Here is a 24974-nt window from a genome sequence, read left to right on the forward strand (position 1 = left end):
CCAATTAATGTACCTCAATTTCCTCAAGAATGTAGTAACTTTAAAATGTTTATTAATAGTGTCTATTCATCTACATTAAGAAAAGACAGTGGGAGAACAACTTGAAGCTAAAATTAAGCACAAATTCATTTAATACAACTAGTCCTAAAGTATACAGCCTTGGATTCCACTTAAATCTAAACAGGAACAACCCTGTAAATACAGAAAAATGCATCATATAGAACTCATAGCTACTGCATTAGTCATTAGACAGCTGCTTGCTAATATTAAACCTTAAAAGCAACATGAAAAAAGTCAGCAAAAGCATGCTAGCTAAGTCTGCACAGTAGAAAGCTGAAAAGGTTTTTTTTAAAAAGTATCTACTTGGAACTGGAGACAAAGTTTTAAGAAATGCTCTTTGAAACAGCGAAACATGTTGCACGATTAAAATCAATTTTGAAAAAATCAGTTTAAAAATAATGTTTTTATGATTTAAAAAGATTTATTGTCCAATGTACAGTACTACTTTGTAGCAGGACACCAGTACTGCCAGTTATATTTACTATTCCAGTCATAGTTTCCTCTTTCAAAGAGTGAATTTCTAGATTTGTAGAACAGCAAAAATTCTAGAAAATGTAATGTAAAGAAGGAAAAAGAGAAGCTGAATCAAATATCCAAGATGACGTAGGTTGAGTTCAAGTATTACATGCAGTTACAAAACAGTTGTTAATATGTACAGGTCAGACAGGCTTTGATAAGTCTGAAGTATTTTCTTTACAGTCTCTTTCCTTCTCTGCCTTTTGCTTGTAGCCATGTCCCTGTGATGACACAAACAGCAAACAGACAAATACAAAGTCTGCTTTTTTCTCATGTGTCTACATGCTTTTGTATTCAAAACCAGCAGTAAAATCACTCCATAGTTTCTTTCAGACAGCTAAGAGATTTTACTAGTTCTAAGTCTCCATCATTATCAAAAACTTATTCCGGGATCCAAAAGTACTAGCTGTAAAACAAAGTATGCCGTTATCACTGTCAACTGTTTTTAGACTGAGCAGAAAACAGTAATTTCTAGCTACAGCAGTGATTTCTAGATATCAATATTTCAAGCAGTTTCTCAGTAAGCTAAGAGTTTGGAAAGAATCGTATCAATCAAAAGCAAACAAAAATAGCTGCCTGCCTTGTGATATCACAATTACAGTCTGGGAGATCTGAATCCACACTGCTGTCCTCCGCCATCCTCACAGCATGCAAGTCCTCTGCCACCACCATGAAATTTTCCAGCATTAAAAAGAAGAACTTCCACTCCCAAAGCCTGCAAGCACTGTTCTTTGGGTGGGGGGAGGAAAGGGGACACACTTCTCTTTGCTGGTGAGTACTGTACAGAAAATGTTTCACGCCAAACAAATGCTAGCAGCCGTTCCTTGATAACATGAGACTGGATGGTGACAAGTGGTCATGTTTCTAAATAAAACTTGCATTCATCAACACGCGCCAGACTTGATCTCCAGGAATGCGGACTGTGAGTCGTAGGGGAAGGCATGAGAACACGTACAACAAAGCCTTCTTTGCAAAGCCCGAGCAGTTGCAGCATTAGCAATGCTTCCTGGCTGTAAATGTAATATTTTTTGCACCAGGCTGACATATCAGAAAAATTAATCTGAAAGGCTGAAAATATTCTAGAGGGGCAGAAACAGAAGTCTCTGATGAGGAGACACAACTACCTTTCTGCAGCTGTCACTTTTGTAGTTACAGACCTCCTCAGAATGGACAGGCAATTAAAATGTGGGTAAGACAACAGAATATGACAAAGAAAAGAAAGAAACAAAGAAAGATGCTTTTACAGGTGAATAGAGAAGTCTCACCACACTGCATAAAATCAACAGGTAAAAATCCAGACTGGACATGTATTACTATACTGTGTTACTAAAGTGTTTTCACCGAGGACTTTCTATACATTCACAACCACAGAAAACAAACCACTAAGAAAAATGTTCCAGACAAGGGATTATATGGCAGAAAGGTCTGCAGGCTCTAATAATTTATTAATGCTTTCAGGCATCCAGAATGTGAAATGATGTGTTTTATTCTCAACATCAGAACATTTAATCTGCATTTACTGGCTGAATGAAGCCAAAATCATGTTATATGAGACATTCCTAACTCCAAAATATAATAACAGGAACACATGCCAATATGTAAGAACATATTTGAAAGTGCCTCTGGAGCTTTCTAAAAATTATCTTGGGGGATGCAAACCTTTTTGCCTAGTGGGAATTAAACATCAATACAAGTACTTTGTACATGCATGAATCAACAGCTTGGGCTTTAATGGCTTTCAGCTTAAGCTACAACTGAACTAGCCAAATTTTCACAACCTAACATAAAACCTCTCCACCGTTTATTGAGCAATGAACTGTTCAAACTTTGCAGGGTTTTTTTCACCTCAGTAACCACTGGAATGGAAAGGGTTGTATGTTTAATTGCATACAATATACAGAACATGCTAGTTGTGAAGGCTAAGTTGAAAAGATCTGGAAATAAAAGTAAATAAATGTTGTGCATATATTAGTCTAGAATTAGGACCCAACACTTCATGGTAACAGAATAAAAAAGTTTAAATGTATAATATTGCAGTTTATAACTTCCCCCCCTCCAAGAATGATATAGAATCCTGAACTCTTCACCTATCCCTATAGAGGGCACTAATCTCTAACATTGAATGGACAATACAGATACATTAAAAATGTGTTTTGCAGTTTTTGAATACAATTACTTTTCATTAGAAACTTCCTGAAGGCATTATTTTAACATTTCTCTGAGTAGGAGTTTCAAAGGAGAAACACAAAATATATATCAAATATACTTCAAGTTCCACAACTGGTGATGTATCACATCCTTTGAAACCAGCAGGTTCCTCAACCATAATGCAAAACTTCCTGACCTAATTGTTTTGTAAGAAATATACAGTGTTCATTACTTTAAAATAAACTACTGCTAAAGGAGCTGGAGCCACCAGAATGCTTCTGCTTACATAAAATTTATCACCCCCATGCTTACAGATTTCAGGAATGCAGTAAAACCATATGAAAAAAGAACATACAAAAAAAAGATGACAAAACGAAACAAACCCTTTTGCAGCTAACAGGACTAAAGTGTTACTAATGCATATGTCCTTACATCAGAGAAGTATCATTATAAAGTATAGGAAGTATAAATTCCATTTATGAAGTGCAAAATTGTGAAAAAATTATTGTTGCTAACAGAAGGGAGACTGTAGCACAGAGCAACAGAAAATGTTGAAACAAATAAACCAGTTTTTAACATATCAAACAACAATCCTGTATTTCTCTAAGTTATGAAAATTGCTGTTATACTTTTGACCTTGAATAAAAAGAAGCCTTAAACCCTATGTGCACACATCTACCTGCAGTTACTCTACTCCATCAGTGAAAAAATAATCAGGCAAAAAACCTAAGACTTAGTTTTGGAACTGTTCTTGAAATCCCAAACTACAAATGCACTATTTTAATTCCTCTGCTAAGAATATTTTGGAAAAACTACATTTGCATCCAGTTTTAAGCACCATCTAAAGTAAGATGGTACTAGAGCAAAGTTCACTAAATCTAACCGCACCCAATCCTGTATCATAGAATCATGGAATCATTAAGGTTGTAAAGACCTTTAAGATCATAAAGTCCAGCTGCCAATCATATTGCTCTAGCACAAAGTTTTTTATTGATTTTTCTTGAAATGATGTCATGTACTGCAAAGTAAAACAGCAAGGTGAATTTCACAGAAATGTGCTGATGGTTAAGAGTAAACTCATTTCATGGTTAATGCTAAAAAGGCAGACAGTAAAACATTTTAAATGCATGACAAACAGCATATTAAGCTGTCTGACTTAACACTTAAGAACGAAACAAATATCTTACCTGGCTGCAATAAGATCTAGAAGATGCTGCCACCTGTCATTGATCTTGCCAAGTTTGTATTCAATCTCTGATGCCTTACTCTCATGGCTGGCTTTAGCAAGTCTCTCTCCCATTTGCTGAAGCTGGATTTTGTTCTTCTGGGCTACATCAATTTCTTCTTGATAATCCTGGACAGCAAAGAGCAATCAGAAGACAGGATATTTATTCTGAAAACAGTCTGCTCTACACTACTAAAGGAACGAACCAAAAATACAAGTGAATGTTGGGTTTTTTGTTGATTGGTACAGTGGAAAGACAATCTCTTACACATTAGATCTATAAACATAAAGCAACTATCAGAAGAATAAAAAAAAAAACCACCGAGGCAAAACAAAATACAATGCACACTATAAATATATCTGCTAGAGTTAAACTCATTACAGGCAATTCTGACTGGACACTTAGTAAAGCATTCAGATGCCTCTGACTTTGCATTCACTTAATATTCTGGTATTCTGAGAGGTCCTATCGCAAGACAGGAGAATGCTGCATAGTGAGAGAAGAACACAAACACTGGAACACTCCAGGGTAAGGCAAAAATCTCCATTTCAGCTAATTCATGATCCTCCTCACAACACAAAACAAGTAAGCAGTTACAGAACAGTATGTAAGTGCACACTATACCTTTTTAAGTTTCTCAATCATTTCTTCTATGAGGAAGTCACCATTTTGAGACACTTTACTTTCCATTTGTGTCAGCCACTCACAGAGTTCCTTGTTCTTCTCACTGAACACAGCCCACTCATTCAGTCTCTCACTAACTTGCTGTCGGCGTAAAGAGACCTTAAAATGTTTGCAGAGAGTAAATAAAAACAAAACAGTAAATGCACTTAAGAGGTGCTTAAAACACTTTGCTCCTCAGTGTGAACTCCTCTGGCCCTGCAAATGTGTTCCAGCCACATATCTGCCATTAAAACAAACTCGAGTTGTACTGCAAAAACTATGCATGACTGTCTGTAAGTTAAGGGGTAAGTGTTGATCTCAGATTTCCTGTTAGCTACATCCTATGCACAGAGAGAGGCACCCAAGCATTAAGCTCAGTAGCTTGTCAATATCTTCTTTAATAATGTCTCTAACACAAAGATTTCATTAGAAGATTATGCATTAAATTTTCTTACAATTTTTGGTCACTAATAAAATTTTATAAAGTATACTAAGAGTTTCTTTTTAGGCTGAGAGATTAATTAAAAAAGCAAAATTATAACTGTTTCACCAAAGCAAAAAAAAAAATACACATAGCATAGGCCAAACTCCAAAAGCCTGTGTAATTTGTGAGCACATGAGTACAAAGCTAAATCAAAGGCACACCATGTTTTGCTTAAGCAATTTTCTACTTGAATCCCAATACATTCATTTAATAGACAATTATTTCTCGTGGATGGGCATGACACTTTGAGAGATTCTAAAGGACTGAGGTATGCGCTGACAGGAAAGAATAGGCATAAAACATCAAACAGGCAAATGCTGTAGTTAATACAGAAGGAAAGAAAACGTTGCTGTTTCAGAAATTGCTATGCCTGTAGTACCAAGTCAAACTACCAACACTAACAGACAAAGATAGACACTGAAATCAAAATAGTAGGACAGGATGAGCAGCAGAGTGATCCCTACAGTTTCAGACATTGGTACAGCTACTTATTTCCTCTGCATTATCATCTGAGTTGTTTCTGACTTGATATCAGAATTTCACCTGAAAAGATGAAGATTGCATCTGCTCCTTCACAAACAAAAGCGATGTGTTCTTTAACTACTATGCTAGGTTTAACAGCAGCATACACATGATCTTTGCTTTTCCTTTTTGTGGTTCTAAACTAGATGAGAGCTCTCCGGAAATAAGCAGCAACTGAACGAAGCGTTGCACTAGGTTACATCCTGAAACGCTCAGCATGCACAAAACTGAGATAAAACTTCTTTACTTGGCTCCTTTTTTTACCATAAACATACATGCAGTGACTGCACCATAATTTAGATATATCTACATTGGCTCACCCAAATGCAACTAACTCATAACAAGTTCTGTGCTATTAACTGTGAAGCACTGTTCTTTGGGGGTCTTTTTTAAGCCTTCCCCGGTCCTTTACATAAGGTAATTATTGCAAAGTTAGACCCTGTATATCTGGACTGCAATCTCTACTGAACCACAGAAATCATGTTAGGATAGTATGAAAAGCTGGGTGAAGAAGACTCCACTATATGGAATGCAAAACAGAGGCCAGAAACACGCCACTATTGCACGATGCACCTGAAAACATAAAACGGTACTCCTCAGCATATTTTGCAGGCAAGCAAGTCACCCTCAGACTAGGAGAAATGCAGACACAAATGTTTGATGAAGCAGAAGCTATCAGCAGAACTGAAGATAGAATAGAGCAATGTTGAGTGGGGAGAGGACATCCTTTCTGAGCATAGGTGTTCCACCAAATTAAGTATAAATGTATTACTTTTGATTTTTTCCCAGCCAGCCATGTCAAGTGCACAGCTCACAGAGTGACTTTTTTCTTGAGGTTGCTTAAATATGACCTCACAGCCATTATAAATTTCAAGAGATCTAAAAACACTAGCAGTAACTAAACAAACATTTCAATGAATGTTTCCCATAATCCAGAAACAATTCACTTTTGAATTTGAGTGTGCTTAAGGACATATGTTCTAAAATCTTCTGCTTGCACTGAATTTTTCTCCCAACACTTTTGTAACCTGTATACTACTCATATCAGTGCTCAGTACAGTACTTGCCTGGCGGCACAGCTCCTCCCACTGTCTATGCAGGAGTTCTATGCGCTCACTGAGGACTGAGATATCATCTGCACTGATATGTACAGACAGAGTCTCCTTCAGCAGAGAGAGATGTGCAAGGTCATCTTTCCAGCCTTCAACTGCATTCTCTAATTCCTTAAAAGAACACAAGGAAAAAGGACCAGTTTGCAAACAAATAAAAATCTGAATGTGTTGATGAAGTGTGAAGACAAGCAGTGTTTTCCCACTGATTTAAGCTATATCTGAGTAGATCTACCATTTCAAGCAGACTGTTTCAGCCCCATTTCAAAGAAAAAGCAAACATCAACCCCACATGTACCAATATTTTCAGAGTTATGAGAGAGTTAACTGCCCAATACAGAATGATACAGCTTTGTAACAAGTAGTCATAAACAAAGATACTACTCAACTCGCTAAAGTTCAAAGGTATTTAGGAATTCCAAGTATTGTTTTGGACTTCTCCGTATTGAAAATATTTTCAAATTGCAATTCGTTTTTGAAATGTAAATATTATATAAAAGTGTTATCTAAAATTCCCCACAGTAACCTCACCTCCAAGAAAAAGCACTAAACCAACAGTTTAGACACCATGAGCTTAAATTTGAAGTTAGAATTTCTATAATAAAAATACACCGGTACAGAGGGCTTCTACAGTATGTTGCAGACCCTCTTCTGATCTCACTTTGATCAGATCCATATTTACCCTGCAGGATTTGCATTACAGAGAGATCACTCTGGTATTATGCTGTCCATAAGTTACATGGACAGTATCTTTTCATGGGGATGGCTGACTGGTTTGCACAGTCAGTAATATGAAGCCACTTAACAATGTTAACAAGGTTACTGCACAAAGGCAGGCTAAGATGAGACAACAGTCAACAGAGAACTGCTTTACCTTGCAACGAATCTGCTCTGCATGCAACTCATCATGGTGATCTGGCAATGGCTGAGAAAGCTTTTTTTTGAATGATCTTAGCTTCTCCAGAGAGTCTCCTATGCCCTTTTCAGATTTTTCCCAGTCCTGAAAGTAGAGTGTTTATTAGACTTCAATTCCAATCTGAATTATACTTGTCAGTTGATCTGCCTAACTAACCACTCTCAACAGTGAAAACTTTTTCATAACAATAACATGCCCTGAAATCTTCCTCTAAGTAATACTCAAAGTCTCAGAGCTTGAGTCATGCATACAATTGTGTCAAATCTTTTGCATGTAGATCTCTACTAGTAGAAATATACAAGATTCCTGTTACTAAAATGCTGTCTAGATCCAACTCCATCCTTTCAGGAAAGCCTCTTCCTGCTAAAATTATTTTCCACTTCCTTTCTTGAATGCCTGTATTAAGCACACCACTATTCTTTGACAAAAACTTCATTCAGGTGCATTAATCTCTGAAAAAAAAAAGTGGTTGGAGAAAGTGCAAATTCAGGGCAGATCAAAGTACCTGCAGTATCAGGATTCTAGCAGCTATACCCAGCTTTAGAGTTTGTATGCTTTCCAAAATTTTTAATTTGCCAAATGCAATCAAACCATACCAATCATCATGAGACAATGTGGTTTTACCTTCTCACCTTCTTGTTAAAGCCTTATATTAAGACAGGAAGATCTCTAATAAGCCAGTCAACCCACAACAAATGCCAGTTGTGTGATACCAGAAAATACTGAACTTGTTTCTCTTAGTCTTCTGTTTCAGGATATTCTTCTACCACCACCTTTGTATTTCTCTCCTTTTTTTCCAATCTATGCCAGTATTTAATGATCATCTTCAGGATGAAGAATTATAAACAACAGATCTTGCAAAAAACTCCTCTCTTCAGTGTCTTCTTTCTTCTATCCTAATTAAATAATATGACCTTATGTGACAATTGTCTGTGATGCTCTTAACACTCTTCCCCTGCCCCAGTGTGGAGTACCTCGCATGGGAGACAGTCCTCCATGAACTTCCCCCTGGGTTCTTCCCATGGGCTGCAGTTCTGTTCCACAAATTGTTCCAGAGTGTGTCCCTTCAATGGGGTGCAGTCCTTCAGGAACAAACTACTTCAGCAAGGGTCCTGCGCAGGGTCACAAGTCCTGCCAGCAAACCTGCTCCAGCATGGACGTCTGATGGGGTCGGATCCTCCTTTGGCCATCCACCTGCTTCAGTGTGGATCCTCCATGGGCTGCAGGTGTATATCTTCTCCACAGTGGACCTCCATCTCCACCATGGGCTGCAGAGTAACCTCTGGTCTGGTGCCTGGAGTACCTTCTTCCCCTCCTTCACTGACCCTGGTGTCTGCTGTCACACTGTCTCACTCCTCTCTCTGGATGCAATTGCTCCTGCATGGTAACTTTTTCTCAGTCTTATCTGTGTTATCCCAGAGACGCTACCAAGCATCACTGTTGGGCTCATCTCTAACTAGTGGCAGGCCCATCATGGAGCTGGCTGGCACTGGCTCCATCAGACATAGGGAAAGGTTCTGGCAGCTTCTGGCAGCTTCTCACAGAAGTCACCCCTGTAGCCTCCTGTGGCAAAATCTTTGCCATTCAAACCCGGTACAAATAGTATAAAAATTAACCAGCATTGTGCAAAATAAAATATATTTTTGCTCTAAGTTGAAAATAGGACTGGTAGGAATAGCCTTTATTGGCAGTGTTCTGGAAATATCAATGAAAATACATCAACTAACATACAAGCTTACTGTGAAGCATTGCCACTCCTAGTTTCAAAGGTGGAGAAGTGAAATTGTTAGTTCATGTAGTGTATACGCAATTCCTGTATTTGTTCTTGTCCCTCAAGGGCACTTTTCTTCACCAACGTTCACAGTGAGAAACTACAAACCTGCTGAAGAAGTACACAAGAAATCACACACTTACTTTCAGCAGTAAAGCAAGCTGTTTCTTTTGTTGCTCCAGCTGGGTGCTAGCTATCTTCCAGCGCTCCTGAATTTCAGTAAGCTCTGTCTGCAGGACTGCCTCAGCTCCACTGTCAGCTGAGAGCAGCAGTTGCTTTCCAGCTTCCACAGTGAGGATGTAACTCCCTTGCTGCCTGAGGAGAACTTTCTCTTTAAGCTGAAAATAATAACAGTTTTCTGTCAGCTTTGTCTTTATAATTACAATTAGCAATTCAGTATTTCATTGTCAAGCCCACACTTTAATTGGTGGCATACCTTGTCTTAAGCACAAGCTATGGTCCAAATGCTTTACCCTAACATTTTTGCAGTCATTTACTGCATCGGACCTTTAGAAAATTTCTCCAAGGAGATAAAGACTTCTTTCTCTCCATTAATATAAGTATCCCAATTGCTTTTAAAGAGTTCCTCTAGAGCCTTTTATGCTTATATGCTCCTTTATTATATCAAACTTTCAGCTTAAAACCTTGAAGACACCAAGCTGCTTAATAGATACTGTTAACCTCACACAAAGATGGACACTCAAAGAATCCTTTTTGTTAGCTAGATTACTTTCCTCAAACAGGACATCACCATTTTTTCAAGACAGTTTCAGTGTGACACTAGCTACAAAGAAAAACCAGAAAAGCAAACAAGGCTCAAGAGTGAGGGCCCAGTAAGTTGTCCATTACATGTTCTTTATGAACTCCAACTTCGCTTCCATCACACTACAGCTTATGATGTTATGCTAGTTCCTAAGAAGAAATAACATCCCACGTTTCTTTCTGCAAAGCAGATAGGCTGAATCTAAGGCATTTTAAAGAATATTTTAAATGACAAATACCATAAAAAAGGCAGGGATTTTAAACTTTTTCTTCAAACACACTTAAACATACCTGCACTTCATCCAGTAGCACTCTTGCTTGCTGCAATGGGATAGGAACATTGCCCAGCCCAGTCACTGGCTGACAGGATGTTTCCACCAGCCACTTGCGCAGCTTCTCTGCCATCTCCCTGTAGCGTTGCCACTGGTGAATCTGGCTGTCAATGATCCCTCTCCTCTGCTGTGCCCGGCGAATTACGCCTTGCCATTGATTACTTAGAAGAGTCAGCTTCAGATTAAATTCATCCCTATTATAATCAGATTAATAATAAATAAAAATACATAGTAGCATTCATACCTTGATCTGTTTAATGAAATAAACCAAAGGGAAAGGGAAGATGTTTGTCAATCACAGAACACTAAGAGAAAAGTACTGAAATCTCATGATAGCTGACTGAGGATGAGAACTTCACACTTCACATACTGGGAGAATTGAAGGGATTCAATTACTGAGACCTTAAAGAACCCAAACCTTTAATGCACAGAACTCTTCTATCTTCTCTCCCAGAAATATGCAAAGAAAACCCACAGGTTTTGTCAGTTTGGATACGTCAAATTCATAATAAATCATGGAGATTTAACAATTCACACCCAGATTTACTACTGAGTTCAAAGCAAGCATAAGATACACACAGCATTAACAAAATTCTCATATTCCAATAAACAGTTCACCTTATATTAGGACCATGATACCCTTAGCAAAGTCAATGCATATGCACAAGTGTAAAGCCACTGGTGTTGCACTGACTGATTTTCATTCATTTGATCAGAAGTGTTTAAAATAAAATCCCAGGCAGCAAGGAATCCCTCTTTCATCACACTAAGGCTGCAGGTGTTCTTAAATGGCAGTAGGGAATCCTCCTGGTAGAGGCAAATCCCCAGCTGGCATAAATCAGGTGTAACCCACTAAATCTGTCACTGCAGGCTCCTTTGGTGAAAGTGACATTTTGAAAGTACATCAAAATAGACATATATGTAACATGCTTGATAATCCAAGACAAATCTTGGTCAGAGAAGCAGCCTCAAGGGTGTTGTACTCCCAAATGAATTCATATAGCCCATAGTATCCTAAAGAACACTGTCTTAAGATCTGGCTAATTAGTCATAGCAATAGTAACTTCTGCTTCAGAAGAGCATGATCTGAACACTGACATCTCCTGCCTTCTCTGTTTGGAAGTCTCCCACTAGTCTAAATATTACTTCACATGACCAGCAGCAGCAATAACACAGTATGGTCTACCTGTCATCCACCTGTCCTTGTTCTAGGAGGTGCTGCCCATCAGAGATAATTGAATGCAAAATCTGCTGGCGGCTGAACATCTCTGCCTGGAATAGCTGTTGTACAGGAGACAAAGATGTTAAAACATGATCTTACATTTTAATTCTGTCTGTATGCACTGGCAAAAATGAATTTTCATGTACTTAATCTCATTTCAGATTAATTCAATGGGAGTTTTGTCACAAATTTAAATAGAAACACATCTTAAAATCTCATTTGTAGAGCTACTCATTGCTTCTACCAATTGTGATCAGTTCCTTGAGATTTAAAACAACATTATTATCAAGCTAAATTGTATCAACAGGAGCTAGGTATTATGTTTCTGAGTACAATTTTGTGATCGACATTATAATTTACCACAAAATCCAGATTATGTATCCAGGTATTTATTGCATGGACAGAAAGGGCACTTTATATTTTTTGACGTGTTTAAAAATATTATAATCCTTTGCCTTGTTAGATTAAATTTATGCACAGATCATGTGTGATAGTAATATACAAACTTATAATACACTTTTGCATTGCCAATAGGACTTTAAAAGAAATGGTCAGCGATGTATAGGAGCTACAAAACAATTTTCAATTTCTTCCAGTTTTTCCAGTTTATTTTCAGATTTTCCCCATCAGGCATAATAAACTTTTGCAATACTTTTAAAACTCCCTTATTACTTAAATATTACTTAAGACAAAAAATTACTTAAATACTACTTAAGCAAAGATGACTTAAGTGCATATACTACTTAGATGTATTTTTCAAAGCATCTTTTCTTTTAGTAATAGAGCATGTATCTAGAAAATGTTCTTTAGGAATATACTTATGTTCATGAAGGTACACTCAGGCACCACCTCAGGACTGGACCCACTCCATGTTAAAAATGTTTACAGAGAGATTCAAAGAAAAAGTATACTGGTATGAAGCTTGAGATTTGTTTTCTTTTGTTAGTGATGGTGTTTGCAGTTGATAGAAATTCATCCTTGCCTGAACTAAGAGCCACTATTCTCCAGGTCCAGACTACACTCCTGTTATATGACTTCCCACCAGCTCAAATTGTGATGTACCAATTGCTGCATCTGCAACTGACAGCAAAATACCCACTGGCACCTGCACAACTGAATCCCTGAAGCATATTATACATAGTTTAGGACTTCCAGGTGATGCAGTAATTTTTCCAAATAAGATTTTGCCTCTCTGAATCATTGAGTTAATGCTGAAAATGCTACTCAGGTCATATATATCCCATATAAAAAAATGCTGTTGTCTTATTTCCTTGCAGAAATATTTGATACTGTTCTTTGAATACCCTGGCACTTGTGAATGACTGAGCATGAATCTGAGGGGAACTATATGCTGTATTATCTCATGAATGAAATCACAATAGTGCAGCATTGAGAATTTCACAAAGCTGAGCAAGAAGGTAGAAATTTTACTTCCTGCTACATATATTTCTGTCAAGTTAGGAGACACGAATGAAGCACAGGAGGCAACAGCATATACCAGCATTATTGACAGATTGAGACTAACAAAACACGACTGGTTACAATTGGTTAAACACCTTCCCTGTCCCTCCTCAGAACCCCAAGAAAATGCACAACTAACTAAGCAGCAAAAATACATCCTCCAAAAGTGAAAATTCTGATACTTTTTTAAGAGGACAGGTGAAATAAAAGCTTATCAAACATGAGGAACCCTGCTTAGAGTGGAGGTATTCAAGCCCTACACAGAAATAGAAACATTTCTGTCAATATCCACCTGCTTTCCACATGTACACTCTCTGTATATAGAGGGATACTTCATTACCTGGGACCACTTGTAACCCGAATTTATTCTCATATGGAGATCACCATGAATTACAGAAATAGGAATTCAAAGGAGGAGGAAAGGAGAGCAGGTCTTGAAATGCACAACACCAGCATACTGGGAAAAACCTCAGTAACTGAGCCGGCAAGGAGCTTCCTTCCCTTTCTCTTGCCAGCAGCACTTTCTCAAACGCTTCTCTTGGTGCATTCTTACTGCACAGGAGTCCCAAGCAACGTACCATGTACTGGAGAACTGCAAGAATGCTTACGAGATTGTCCTGGCAGACTGATGTGGATGCCAGAGTGAGTGAATATTATTTGAAATAGTTGTCACCTCCACACTGCTGGTTTGTAAACTTCAGTGGGGAGATATTTCTAAGGCCAGTGAGGAGGTTGGGACCAACAACAGCAAAATTATGAGTCAGCACTGGAAAGCTGATAACAGAGCTGGAAAAGTTTCAATACTCATTCTGGGAATTCAGGAGGAAACAGAATATTTTCTCATTATTTTCAAAAATACAAAACAAAACTGCTGACATGCATCTCAAGAAGTTGAGATTTGTCCCGTTCAGTCACAAGGAGCGGAAAGAAAATTCTTTGTGACTATCAGGAGGCAGTGCAAAGTATATTGAGTACTGAATACATTTAGATTATAAAAAATGCCAAAACTAAGGTAAAAAAAAGGCAGTTTGCGTATTTTAGGCTGAACTGCAGCAGTTCGGGCTGAAGTGGAGTTAACTTTCTTCACGGTGGCTACTATGGGGCTGTGTTTAGGATTTGTGCAGAACACAGAGTTGATAATGTAGAGATGTTTTTGTTATTGCTGAGCAGAGCTGACACAGAGCCAAGTGCTTTGCTGCTTTCCATACTGCCACACTGGCAAGGAAGTTGGGGGTGCATGGGAGACTGGGAGGAGACACAACTGGGACAGGTGACCCAAACTGACCAAAGGGATATTCCATACCATATGACATCATGCTCAGTATGTATAGTGCAAGAAAGGAGGAAGGGGGAACCATTACGTGTGATGGGCCCTGCTCTCCTGGAGATGGCTGAACACCTCCGGTCTGTGTGAAGCAGTGAATTAATTCCTTGTTTTGCTTTCCCTGTGTGTGTGGCTTTTTCTTTCTCTATTAAACTGTCTTTACCTCAACCCGTGAGTTTTCCTAGCTTTTACCCTTCTGATTCTCCCATCCCATCGGTGGGGAGTGTGTGAGTGGCCGCGTTGTTCTTGATTGTTAGCTGGGGTTAAACCATGACAAGTATTTAGATAATCAGATATAAATTCTCTTAATTCTGAGAGATAACTTTATAGCTGCAACATAAAGGACTTCAATGGAGTGCCCAAGTAACACTCATGTGAGCTAACTTCTCAGATCAAGGTTCCAGGAGGGAGTTAAACTGAGGTGTCAAGACAACTGAATGCAAGAAGATTGCCTTAACTTCTTTCAAAAAATTATAGTTTTGACTAGACACAACAACAGGAAGAAATCATGCACATAGGAATGATTTCTGGACATTCAAATCTTTAAGACCTGAAATGTTTAAATTTACAAAGACATAGTGCAGTTAATGCTGGCAGCAATGAGAGGAAATGAAATGGATGACATTTGTGAAAGCAAAGGCAGTTAAACAGTAAAGCAAACACATGCGTAAGCAAGAAGAAATGGTTGTGAATTACTTTCTGCTATCAGACACTCATTCAAACACTATGCTGCTGAGAGAGGGAAGGACATAAATCTTCCTGTAATCTGGCCTGAGTCTAGGGGTAGGTCAGCTGAAAAAGTTGTGGGAACTGAAACTACTGTGGCCACATGGGAGCTTTGGTATGAAAATTGACTTTTACTTGATCTTTACCAGAATTCTTGGCAGTAACAATATGGGTGGAGAAAAAAAATGTTCATTACTTGACTTCACTGAAGACTCATAAAGGCATCCTCTAGTAAAAACTCTGAATCAGTTTTTCCCTGCAGCAAAAGCTGGGCTAGTTCTTGATCTGTCACAAACAGACAAATGATTCCAGCACTCAGCAAAGACCAAATCAGTTTGTTTTCAAAAGGAAACATTACCAAATGGAGGCCTCATGATGAGTTATATAACTCAGTATTTGACAGAAATTCTCCCTTTAACATGCTCTGCAAATGCTATATGTGTTGAAAATTCAGTAACAAATAAAATCAGAATAAATTCTAAAGAAAAAAGATTTCGTTCAGTAATGACTGAAGACAAAGAGCCATATGGCATGAGAATTGTTAGGTTTTATGGGAAGACTTTGATTTCCTTGGTACAACCCAATCTGAATTAGACTAAATGTAGGGGACAAGCACTCACAGGCATAGTGATACATTATACACAATGCAGACACTCAAATCCTCCCACAAACTGGGTATTACTGACATATTTGCATGCTTCTGTTTTTAAGTAAAGATATCCCCAGATGGTGCAGGCAAATGTAATTCAACTCAAGGCATGCTACTATATTACTCCACAAAAGAATGTGCATTCCATTTATGTATAAACACTATGTGTTGTAGTTATGTATAAATACACATGATGACTTGCCTCATGTGCCCTCTGTTGCTCTAAAAGGCTTTGGTAGTTTCCTGAAATCTCTGCTGCCAGCTTCTGCTCAGTTTGAACTAATAAATCCATCCAAGTCTCACATTTCTCCAAGAAGGTCTGCTGCTGCAGCAAGAAAGACTGCAGCTTACTGAAAGGAAGAAAGAAAGATGGATTCAGGTAAGGTGTCCTCCTCTCACACAGTGTTAAGAATCTTCCAGTAACTTTTCCAGTAGAATTTCAAATCAGATGGTAACACTTTTCCCACTTAGGTAATTCAATTTATTTAGCCAACACTTTGAGAAGTGACTAAATAAATCACTCTTCCTCATTTCAAATCCTGTTAATTTCTGGCAAAACTAACATCTCAGCTCAATGGCTTTGCTCTTTACCTATAAGTACACCAAAGAAAAGGAACTTTGGTTAATTAAATATCCAAAATGTTTTCTATATTCTGCAAAATGATGTAATCTAAGAAAACTATAGAAGAGTCTTTATCTATCCCCACCTGAATCTCTCCATAGTCTGAGATGAGATCAGAGACCAATGTCTGTTCAGGTTCTGCATCCTTTTGATTTCTTTATCATTCAGAGGAAGCCTGTAGCCCAGTTCATTAAGACGATCCAAATCTGGGGCCATGCTGCTGAACTTCAACATCTGACTCTGCAACAAACATAAAACTGATAACTGGGAAGTTCAGGAATTACACTATTGTAGACTTCAAAATTATGAACTAGAACTCTGTTAAATTTAGAATGACCTTTGTTGCCACCAAGTGGTAAGAAATCCCTATGCCAGGGAACAATTACATTTCCAGGTTTCAGTGTCTTTTTCCTTGTTTCTTGGCCTGAATGCTAGGGTACTAAATTCCTATTGAAATTATTTAGTTTTTTGTTTTGCAGTACAGAAATATCCACTCCCCTACATTAGGAAAATGCCCTGTTTTTTAGCATGTCCAAAGTGGAATTCTGTTTATAGTTAACCGTAATAGAAAAATACTGGAAGATTAAAATGACAGAAACAGCCTAGATGGCAAAGCTCAGCAACTTCCTGTCATGGCCTCTGAAGGAAGGAGAGGGGAAAAAAGAAGCCTCAAAAAAACAAAGTGTGAAAAACCTGAAATGAAGATCACATAGTACAGAGTATACATGTTTCTTCAGTATATCAGGTTACCCAAAACTAATAAATTGCTTCTTCCCTAAATGAAATGCCACTGAGACGGGAATTGCATAAATTCAAAAAGAGTTGGGAGAAAACAAGATGAAGGAAATCTCCAAAAACTACTGAAGTTCCCATTCTTGTTCTGATCTGATATTAATTTTATTCTGAACAGTTTGACTGTCTTTTTCATTTTTACTCAGGGCAAAGTAACATGGACAATCACACCTTGATTGCCATCAAACTTCTAAGTTCTCAGTGTTACACTCTGCATGAGGGATAGGCCTATAATACATATAGAATGCATGCCTGATATCTTTGCATACCCAGTACTACAAATAAGCAGGCTAACAGATAAAAACCACAACACTTCCTGTGTTTATTAGTCACCTTCAGTTCCTCCATTCTACTCTGTATTGCTGAGAGATCAGATGAGTGACTGGGATCCTGTCCTTTCAATATTGTTTCTGCTTCTGTTGTCCAGGCCTCAAGGACTTCCAGGTTCTTAGCAAAGGTTTGATAGTCCAGAACTCCAGCCTTGAATAGAGAAGGACCCACAGTTGAACAACTTTGGCTGCACAGCACCCCTATTGACATTACACTCCTGGTTATTCTCATCATAAATTTACAAACAGTTGAATGCTGCTTTGCTTGCAGACCGTGGAATTATTGGGCTATTATTTTTATATTAGAATCAAGGATTTTTGACAATAGCAAAAAGGCAACACTGCAAAGTGCATAAATATCTCCTTACCTTGAATTAGAAAACTTTCTCTAACATCCTTTTATGAAACTAAGTCCGGTGCTTAATTTATTGTCAGCAGAGAGAACTAGTCACTCTTATTGCAATTTTAAATTAAAAACTTCTCTCATGTTTTGTCTCCTCACTGTACAGTGGTGTTATAAGCACATTCCAGACAATGCTGGATTTCTTGGGAAAATCCTCCTGTCTCATAAACAGAAGCCACTACCTTTGTTGCTTTCTCAACCACATATAGTTTCCTATGGAACACATTCTTCCACTCCTTTCCTGCTCTTTAGACCCTGGTGACACAAGGAATTAGCAACATCTACCGAACAGGCTTTGACACAAATGGTAGGTGTCAGTCTGGTCACTGACATTAGTAGGAAATGTAAAAATTAATCCTACACAACTATTCAGACTATCTCATTTCTTTCACTGCTAAACAACTAGCTGTGAAGAGAGGTTGTCTTCAGGGGAGCAGTAGCTGTGGACCAGCTGTTAGCACTACTATCTGCAGAAAGTATGGTCACCTTGGCATTCCAGACAGATGTTTTCCTGCATGAGGTTTGCTATTCTCTTCCCAGAATTTGGACATTCTTACACAGTCTCTGTGCTGGACTTGAGCTTATTTTCTATTCTCACCTTTGGTTTCCCAGAAAGTCTAGAAAATGCAGATGAACAGGTAACACCACTCTCTTTTTCTAGGCAGTTTTAGCTAATTTATGTGTTTTTAAGGTACCACAGGATGACCAGATCCAACGACTGTAAATACCATCTACATACCTGAAGTATAGCCTGTTGCTTGCGGAGAGTCTGTTCTAAGGTTGACAGACTCTGGCTCAGAGAAAGATGATCAGACTGTATAGCTGCTGCTGCTGCTGCCTCCACCTGGCTTTTTAGCTCCTCTCCCAGTTCTTGGAGAACAACCAGTGACTCCTGTGCTGTTTTCAAATCCATGAGTACATCCTGTGGCAACACATTGAATAAAGATATGAATAGTTCAACTGGCACTCTGTTGATGTAATCCTCCACTGATTTAAAAGAGGAATGAAATGACCAAACTCCACCACTACATGAAAAACTTGTATTTACTACCATATTTCAGTGACACTGTGTCCAATTACACTCTGTATGACATGCAGAATTAAAAAGACATGTCAAAGTACCTATACAGAAAGGAACAGAAAGAAGACTCTACTCAGCTACCTTTGAGCAAGTGTGAGTTACTGATGAGGCAATAATTGTTGAAAGAAAACTTCTGAATCTACTGACATGATGGTCTTAAAACAGTGGAAGTCCTCACTGCAGATTGATTCAGGTCTAGAGCTCTCATTTTTTTCCTGTTATGATTTACCAGGAGGGCTTTTGCAAATGGCCTAACACCATGGTTAAAGAATGGGACATCAGGAAATGAAAAAATTATTTGAACTGAACAATTTGAATTGCCAGTCCATAGTGCCTGACCATGGCAGCAAATGCTCTAAAAGATTACTAACGTTATTTATTTTTTTAAATAGTAACATGCTTATTTTTCTCACTGCGATTGTTTTTAATTAAGACAATATTTTAGGCTTTTTGGTCAGTGATACTTAACATTAATTCAAACTCAAAAGAAAGCAAAATGAAAGCACTGCCTTGAGATACAGTCTTGAAGAATTTCAAGGTTTCAGAGTGAATGGTGTCCTTGCATAAGGAAGGATAAAAACATTCCCAAACTCTTTTCATTCAGGAAAAGTGAACAGCCTTGATTGGTGGGAATATAGTCAAAGGATCTTGTGCTTCTTTCTGTTATAAGCAACACAAAAGATTTGGGAGGGATATTTGCCCAAGCAAGAATCCCTTCAATAAGCATAGACTTAAGACTGAATCAAATTATATAATTTATCCACCTTCTCCAGAGATAAGACTTCAGATAAAGCTGATGAATGAACACCACAACAGCTAATGGAGGGATCAAAAAGTTCTAGACACTCATGAGATTTGGACAGCAGATGTAAAGCTCTAGCTCCTTTGCCTGGGATGCCTCAGTAATATGAAATATGTTTGTATACAACTTTCGAAAAGTATAGAGTTTAGTAACAGGGAGCCTCTTGAGATTTTTTTTTTTTAGCTCACAGAGCTGTGAAAAACTGCAAAGCTTAACTGAACATACATTGCACTCTTGAATCCAGGCAGTAACTTCATCATCAGAGATGTCTTTGCTGGTTGCAGTCTTCAGGAGTTCATTGGTCTGGTCTTCTCGCTGACGGACTGTAGAAGAGCACTGCTGGTAACAGTCCTTGTACCTCTGCCACAGCTGAAGGAGGCCCCTGCTGGCACGCAGCCGCTCTGCAGTCTCCTGCAGAAGGTTGTTCCACCTGGTGAAGAGACTTGGATGAATGATCGAAGTCTGGAGGTCCACAATAAGTACCCTGTCCCTTTTCCTCTCTGCAGTTTTCCATGATCTTTTGGCTTTTAAGAAGTTTGGTAATAATTGAGATCCAGATATTTGGTGAAAAAATAAAATAAAATCCAAGAAATATGTTGACAGGTTGTTCTGACCTGTCACAGCAGGTCTGATCTGTGCTACATTTTGGATGTTTTTTATTAATGCTTGAGGTCAGAACTGCAACAGGCTTTTTGAAGTGAAACTCCTGCTATTTCCACCTAGTACACTTTGGTTCACTGCACAAAGCATTCGTGACCAACCATGCATTGCCAGTACCAGATTCCTGCAAGGGTCTAAGAGGCCTAGAACAGGTGTAAACAAGAAACCATTTCTTCTGCTTCAATGTCCTCCCAAACCCTGACAGAATACTGAAAGTCATAAAGTACTGTGTAACTCACTTGTAAAATATTCCCAGACATATTAAAAATCTAATTAAATATATAACAAATATAAATATCTATATCTAATAGATCTAAATACCTAATTAAATATCTAATCCTGCCTTGAATTCTTGGCTCTAATAATCCCTCTTTGAATTCTTCTTTCTAATGGCAACCAGAAACATGTACTTTCTCAAATGTGCAGGTATTTATCAAACTGCCTCACTGTTTCCTTACTAAAGAAATTAATAGTATTTTTCAATTATTATTTTATGATCAAAAGCAAAGTTTTTGAAGCAAAAATTCGGTGAGTTTTCACTGAAACTGTTACATTCTACAGTATGTTTTTTGGAATGGGATAAATAATCCCTCCCTCCACTTCCAGATTGTAGGACAGGATGGAACACAGATGAAAATAAAACTGGCATGATTCTGTTTTCAAAAAACCGACACAGATTTCTACAAAACTAGCTCTTGCTTTGGATCCTGCCTTTTCTGTAGCTTCTCTGAGTAAACCCTTACACTGGTTCTTGCCTGAATTCAGTGTTGGGGAAGCTGCTTGCCAAGGATTAGACCTTCTTGCCTATCATGCGCTTCCTACAACTAGAAATAGCAATCTAAAATCTGGGGCACCCGAACAACATTTTCAGACACAATTCTCACATTTTAAGTAAACTATTATTTTCCAGCATGGTATTTATGAATCTTGATTGGCAGTCATGCATGGAACAAAACTATGGACAGTAATGTCCAAATAAGTTGCTGGAGAAGATAATGTTTCATTTATTACAAGCAGTAAATGAGAGTTCTACACTAGCACACGGCAAAAGGAATAATCCTGCCTATTCCAACAAGTCCCTCAAGGCCCCAAAACCATAAACTCATAAAATATAGAAGAAAAAGAAAAAGATGGAAAACTGGGTCAGTGGATAAATACATATTTACTACTGAAATAAAAGTTGAACAGACATTTTCTACCTCATATTCACTTCTTTCAAAGTGTTGTTAAGTGTTTCAGTTACTGGTGGGTGACATTCTTTCAACAACTCATTGGTCACAGAACCAAATTTCTGTATGCTATTTTCTTGTTTCTCCAATTCATCTTGTAGGCTCTAAAGCAGAATAATAACAAAACAAAACCATGAGGTATTAAAATTCCATGATGTAGAAACATTTCAAAATAGCATGTATCAGTTGTATCATATAGATTATGATGGCAAAACTTGTTTTCATGTGTGTTTCATATAAATAGAAGGTTGTTTAATATAAAGCCTGCTGTTGGATTAATTTGATTTTATATCAAGTCTAGCAAAAAACAAAGCTTAACCTCTCATTTTTGCAAAATGTTAAAAACTTGTAAAATAAAATATTCAAAACAAGTACTTTTGTACAAAATGAGTAAGTGCACGGACGGATTCAGAATTAAAAATCTAACAGATGGAAGAAAATAAATAAAATAACATTTCCTTGCTTAGAACAAGAAGAAAAAACAACATAAAAAAGCTTTACTCTGAAAATAAGGTTCTTGTGCTTTTCAGTTATCAGTCTGAAATGTGTCTGTCAGGGAAAGGGTTCTTTTTTTTTTTTAAACTTAAATATTTTTATGCATATTATTACAGTTTGAACAGCTCAGCAAATTTCAGTTGGAGCTGAGTATGGTCAAAATCTATTGTCAAATCAGCAAAAAAAGTAACTTTCTGTACCTATTGTTTTACTGACTGCCTGCAAAGTGCATTATTGGATTCTCTTTAAATCTTGATTTGAAAAGTGGTGTTTGTATCTAGAGAATTTGGCTTTATATACGTCTGGACTTCAAATCACACACATATTTAAATGATAATGTAAATTACAATTTGCTGGTAAATACAAAGAGAAGAACAAAATGCTCTAAGAACAACAGAAGTTCTTATACATTCAGCATTTGGAAAGGTTTGCACAAGTACTTTCAATTTCAAAGATGACAAATTTCTTTGAAATAAAAGGTTTATCTATGTAGTAGAACAATAATTTGAAATTTTCATTTAATTAATTTCCATTAAGATTAATTTATAATTTTATAACAGGAGTCTCCTTGTATTTTATGCTTTTATTACAGTGAAAAATTACTTGACCATGTGAGTATCTCAGCTTTTGGAACATTATTTTCCTTGATCATCAATCTATGCAGGGTTGGAGGGGGTTTAAGAATGCCATCTCAACATGCATCTGTAGCTCAGAGGCCTGATGAAGTAGCATGAGAAACTAGTTTTAAATGTCACCAGCATGATTTAAAAACTTTTTACAATTTGACAGTATGGCTCAAAATTATAAAGAACAGCATCAAAAATCTAAAACTAAAGCAACTACTCCAATTTTATCTTTTTGCAAAATGAATAATGCAATGGCTGTTCAATAAAGTGTTCTCTTAATGTCATGTGATTTTAATGTGCCAGTATGGCTGTACTTCCATTTCTTATGAATCAAAATGAAAAGTTATCTGCATCCATGCCATTTTGGACAAAATTAATCCTTTTCACCTGAAGGTTGTCAACTTGGACTTTCACAGCTTCCAAAGAACCAGTAAGAAGATAAAAATGGGACAAAGAATATCTGGCTTCTGTCAGGTAACTATTCAGTTCTTCATAAGCCACTTTGTAAATGCTCCACTGATCAAGAACAGATTGCAACAATATCTTCAGTTGGCTAACCTAGGAGAAGGGAAGAATAAAAACAAAAGTAAATTAAAAGCATTAAAGATATTTGGGGTTAGTTTAAATTATTTTCTTCATTTTGACCTCACATGCTACTTGTTCTACATGCCTAATCTTAAACCTATTGGAGAACAAAGATTTTGCACAATAATCAGCTGGGCTTACACTGGGTAATAGCATAAAGATCTGCTTGATTTTATAAAGGTTAATTGGCAGGGACTGAGAAGATATCAAAATTCATTTTACTTTGGTCCAAAGCAGGATCAAGAGAAATTGCTTAAGACCATGAAACACACATCCTTAAGGCAGGCAAATCAGCCTATGGAAGTCAGCAGAGAGGCTAGCACTAACACATCGCACTCCTCCTGAGAAGGCAGACTGATATTGATCAGACTTTGGATGCTGACAAGTAATGCTGACCTCTTTCTTATTCTGTGACATCTAAGGGCTTGAAAAGGTAATTCCTTACAGATTTACACTAAAAATGAGGAAGCATCTAAAAAGCTTCAATTGCAAGAATTAAAAGCATCCTTGAAACAGGAAATACTATGCCCATTTTATGTGAAGTCTACACACAAACTTGGGGATGGATGGATGGAAAGAGGTATACAATTCAGAATTTCTTCCCTTAGCACACAGAAGGAACCCACTAGCTGTATTTGCTAATTCACACTCCCCTCCATGTCTTTTTCCTAGAGTTATAATTTGCCCCTTGATGATTATTTTACCATGTGATCCAAATTGGCCCAGGAATGGTTAATTTCTTGCACTGTCTTCATAACAGCAGAACCGACTTCTTCTTTCTTGTTCTGTATCAAAGAAAGACCACTCTGTTCTATGTTTTCTACTTCTTTTTCCTTTGCTCTTATTGATTCCTCTAATTCCTGAAAAGAAAAGAAGATACTTGAGTATTTTTGCTTGTTTAATTGGCTAGGCAATACCTTGAGATAGAAAAGATGCCTGTAAGGTCCTTAGCTTCAAAAATAGAGGAGTCATACTTGCATGTTTTGGCTTTTCATTCTCAAGGGATTCATAATTCATCGGTAATTTCACTGAATATGTTACGTTCCCTTTAAAGCATAGCAGTTAGTTGTTAATTTAAATAGAAGCATGTCCTCTCTATAAAATTTGTATGTAATCTTTTACACTCATGTAAGACTATAAAACTCATTAAAAATAGGACAGCAGGGTCCAGCTTAATTACCTCTATGCAAACACACACAGCATGGGGAATAATGGGGCTTTGAGCAACCTGGCTTAGTAAAATGTGATCCTGCCCATGGCAGGGGGGTTGGAACTAGATGATCTTTAAAGTCCCTTCCAACCCAAACCATTCTACAATTCTATGATTTTATCAAGACATGGGGAAAATGTTGTGTGTATGCTCTAGAACACTGCCCTAGACTTTTCAATTAGTCTAAAGCTGGTTCATGCCTCTGGAAGAAAAATAATTTTGTCACCCAAGGAAAAGGACCAAATGACT

General features: G+C 37.5%; 1 protein-coding gene across 1 annotated transcript in view; it reads right to left on the minus strand.

The window, feature by feature from the left end:
* Positions 1–24974, minus strand: part of SYNE1 (spectrin repeat containing, nuclear envelope 1) — a gene marked incomplete at its 5' end in the record, with an annotated part of 80752 nt that overhangs the window by 34487 nt on the left and 21291 nt on the right. Inside the window, 15 exon segments of the mRNA XM_009084237.1 lie at positions 3912–4078; positions 4575–4733; positions 6687–6842; positions 7603–7728; positions 9559–9753; positions 10469–10703; positions 11696–11790; positions 16094–16241; positions 16599–16753; positions 17639–17785; positions 18777–18959; positions 20146–20350; positions 21780–21913; positions 23318–23488; positions 24220–24375. Of these exon segments, the coding sequence (XP_009082485.1) occupies positions 3912–4078; positions 4575–4733; positions 6687–6842; positions 7603–7728; positions 9559–9753; positions 10469–10703; positions 11696–11790; positions 16094–16241; positions 16599–16753; positions 17639–17785; positions 18777–18959; positions 20146–20350; positions 21780–21913; positions 23318–23488; positions 24220–24375 (2432 nt within the window).

This window comes from Acanthisitta chloris, unplaced genomic scaffold (genome assembly GCF_000695815.1).
Source record: "Acanthisitta chloris isolate BGI_N310 unplaced genomic scaffold, ASM69581v1 scaffold1081, whole genome shotgun sequence".
In the NCBI taxonomy this organism is placed as follows: Eukaryota; Metazoa; Chordata; class Aves; order Passeriformes; family Acanthisittidae; genus Acanthisitta; species Acanthisitta chloris.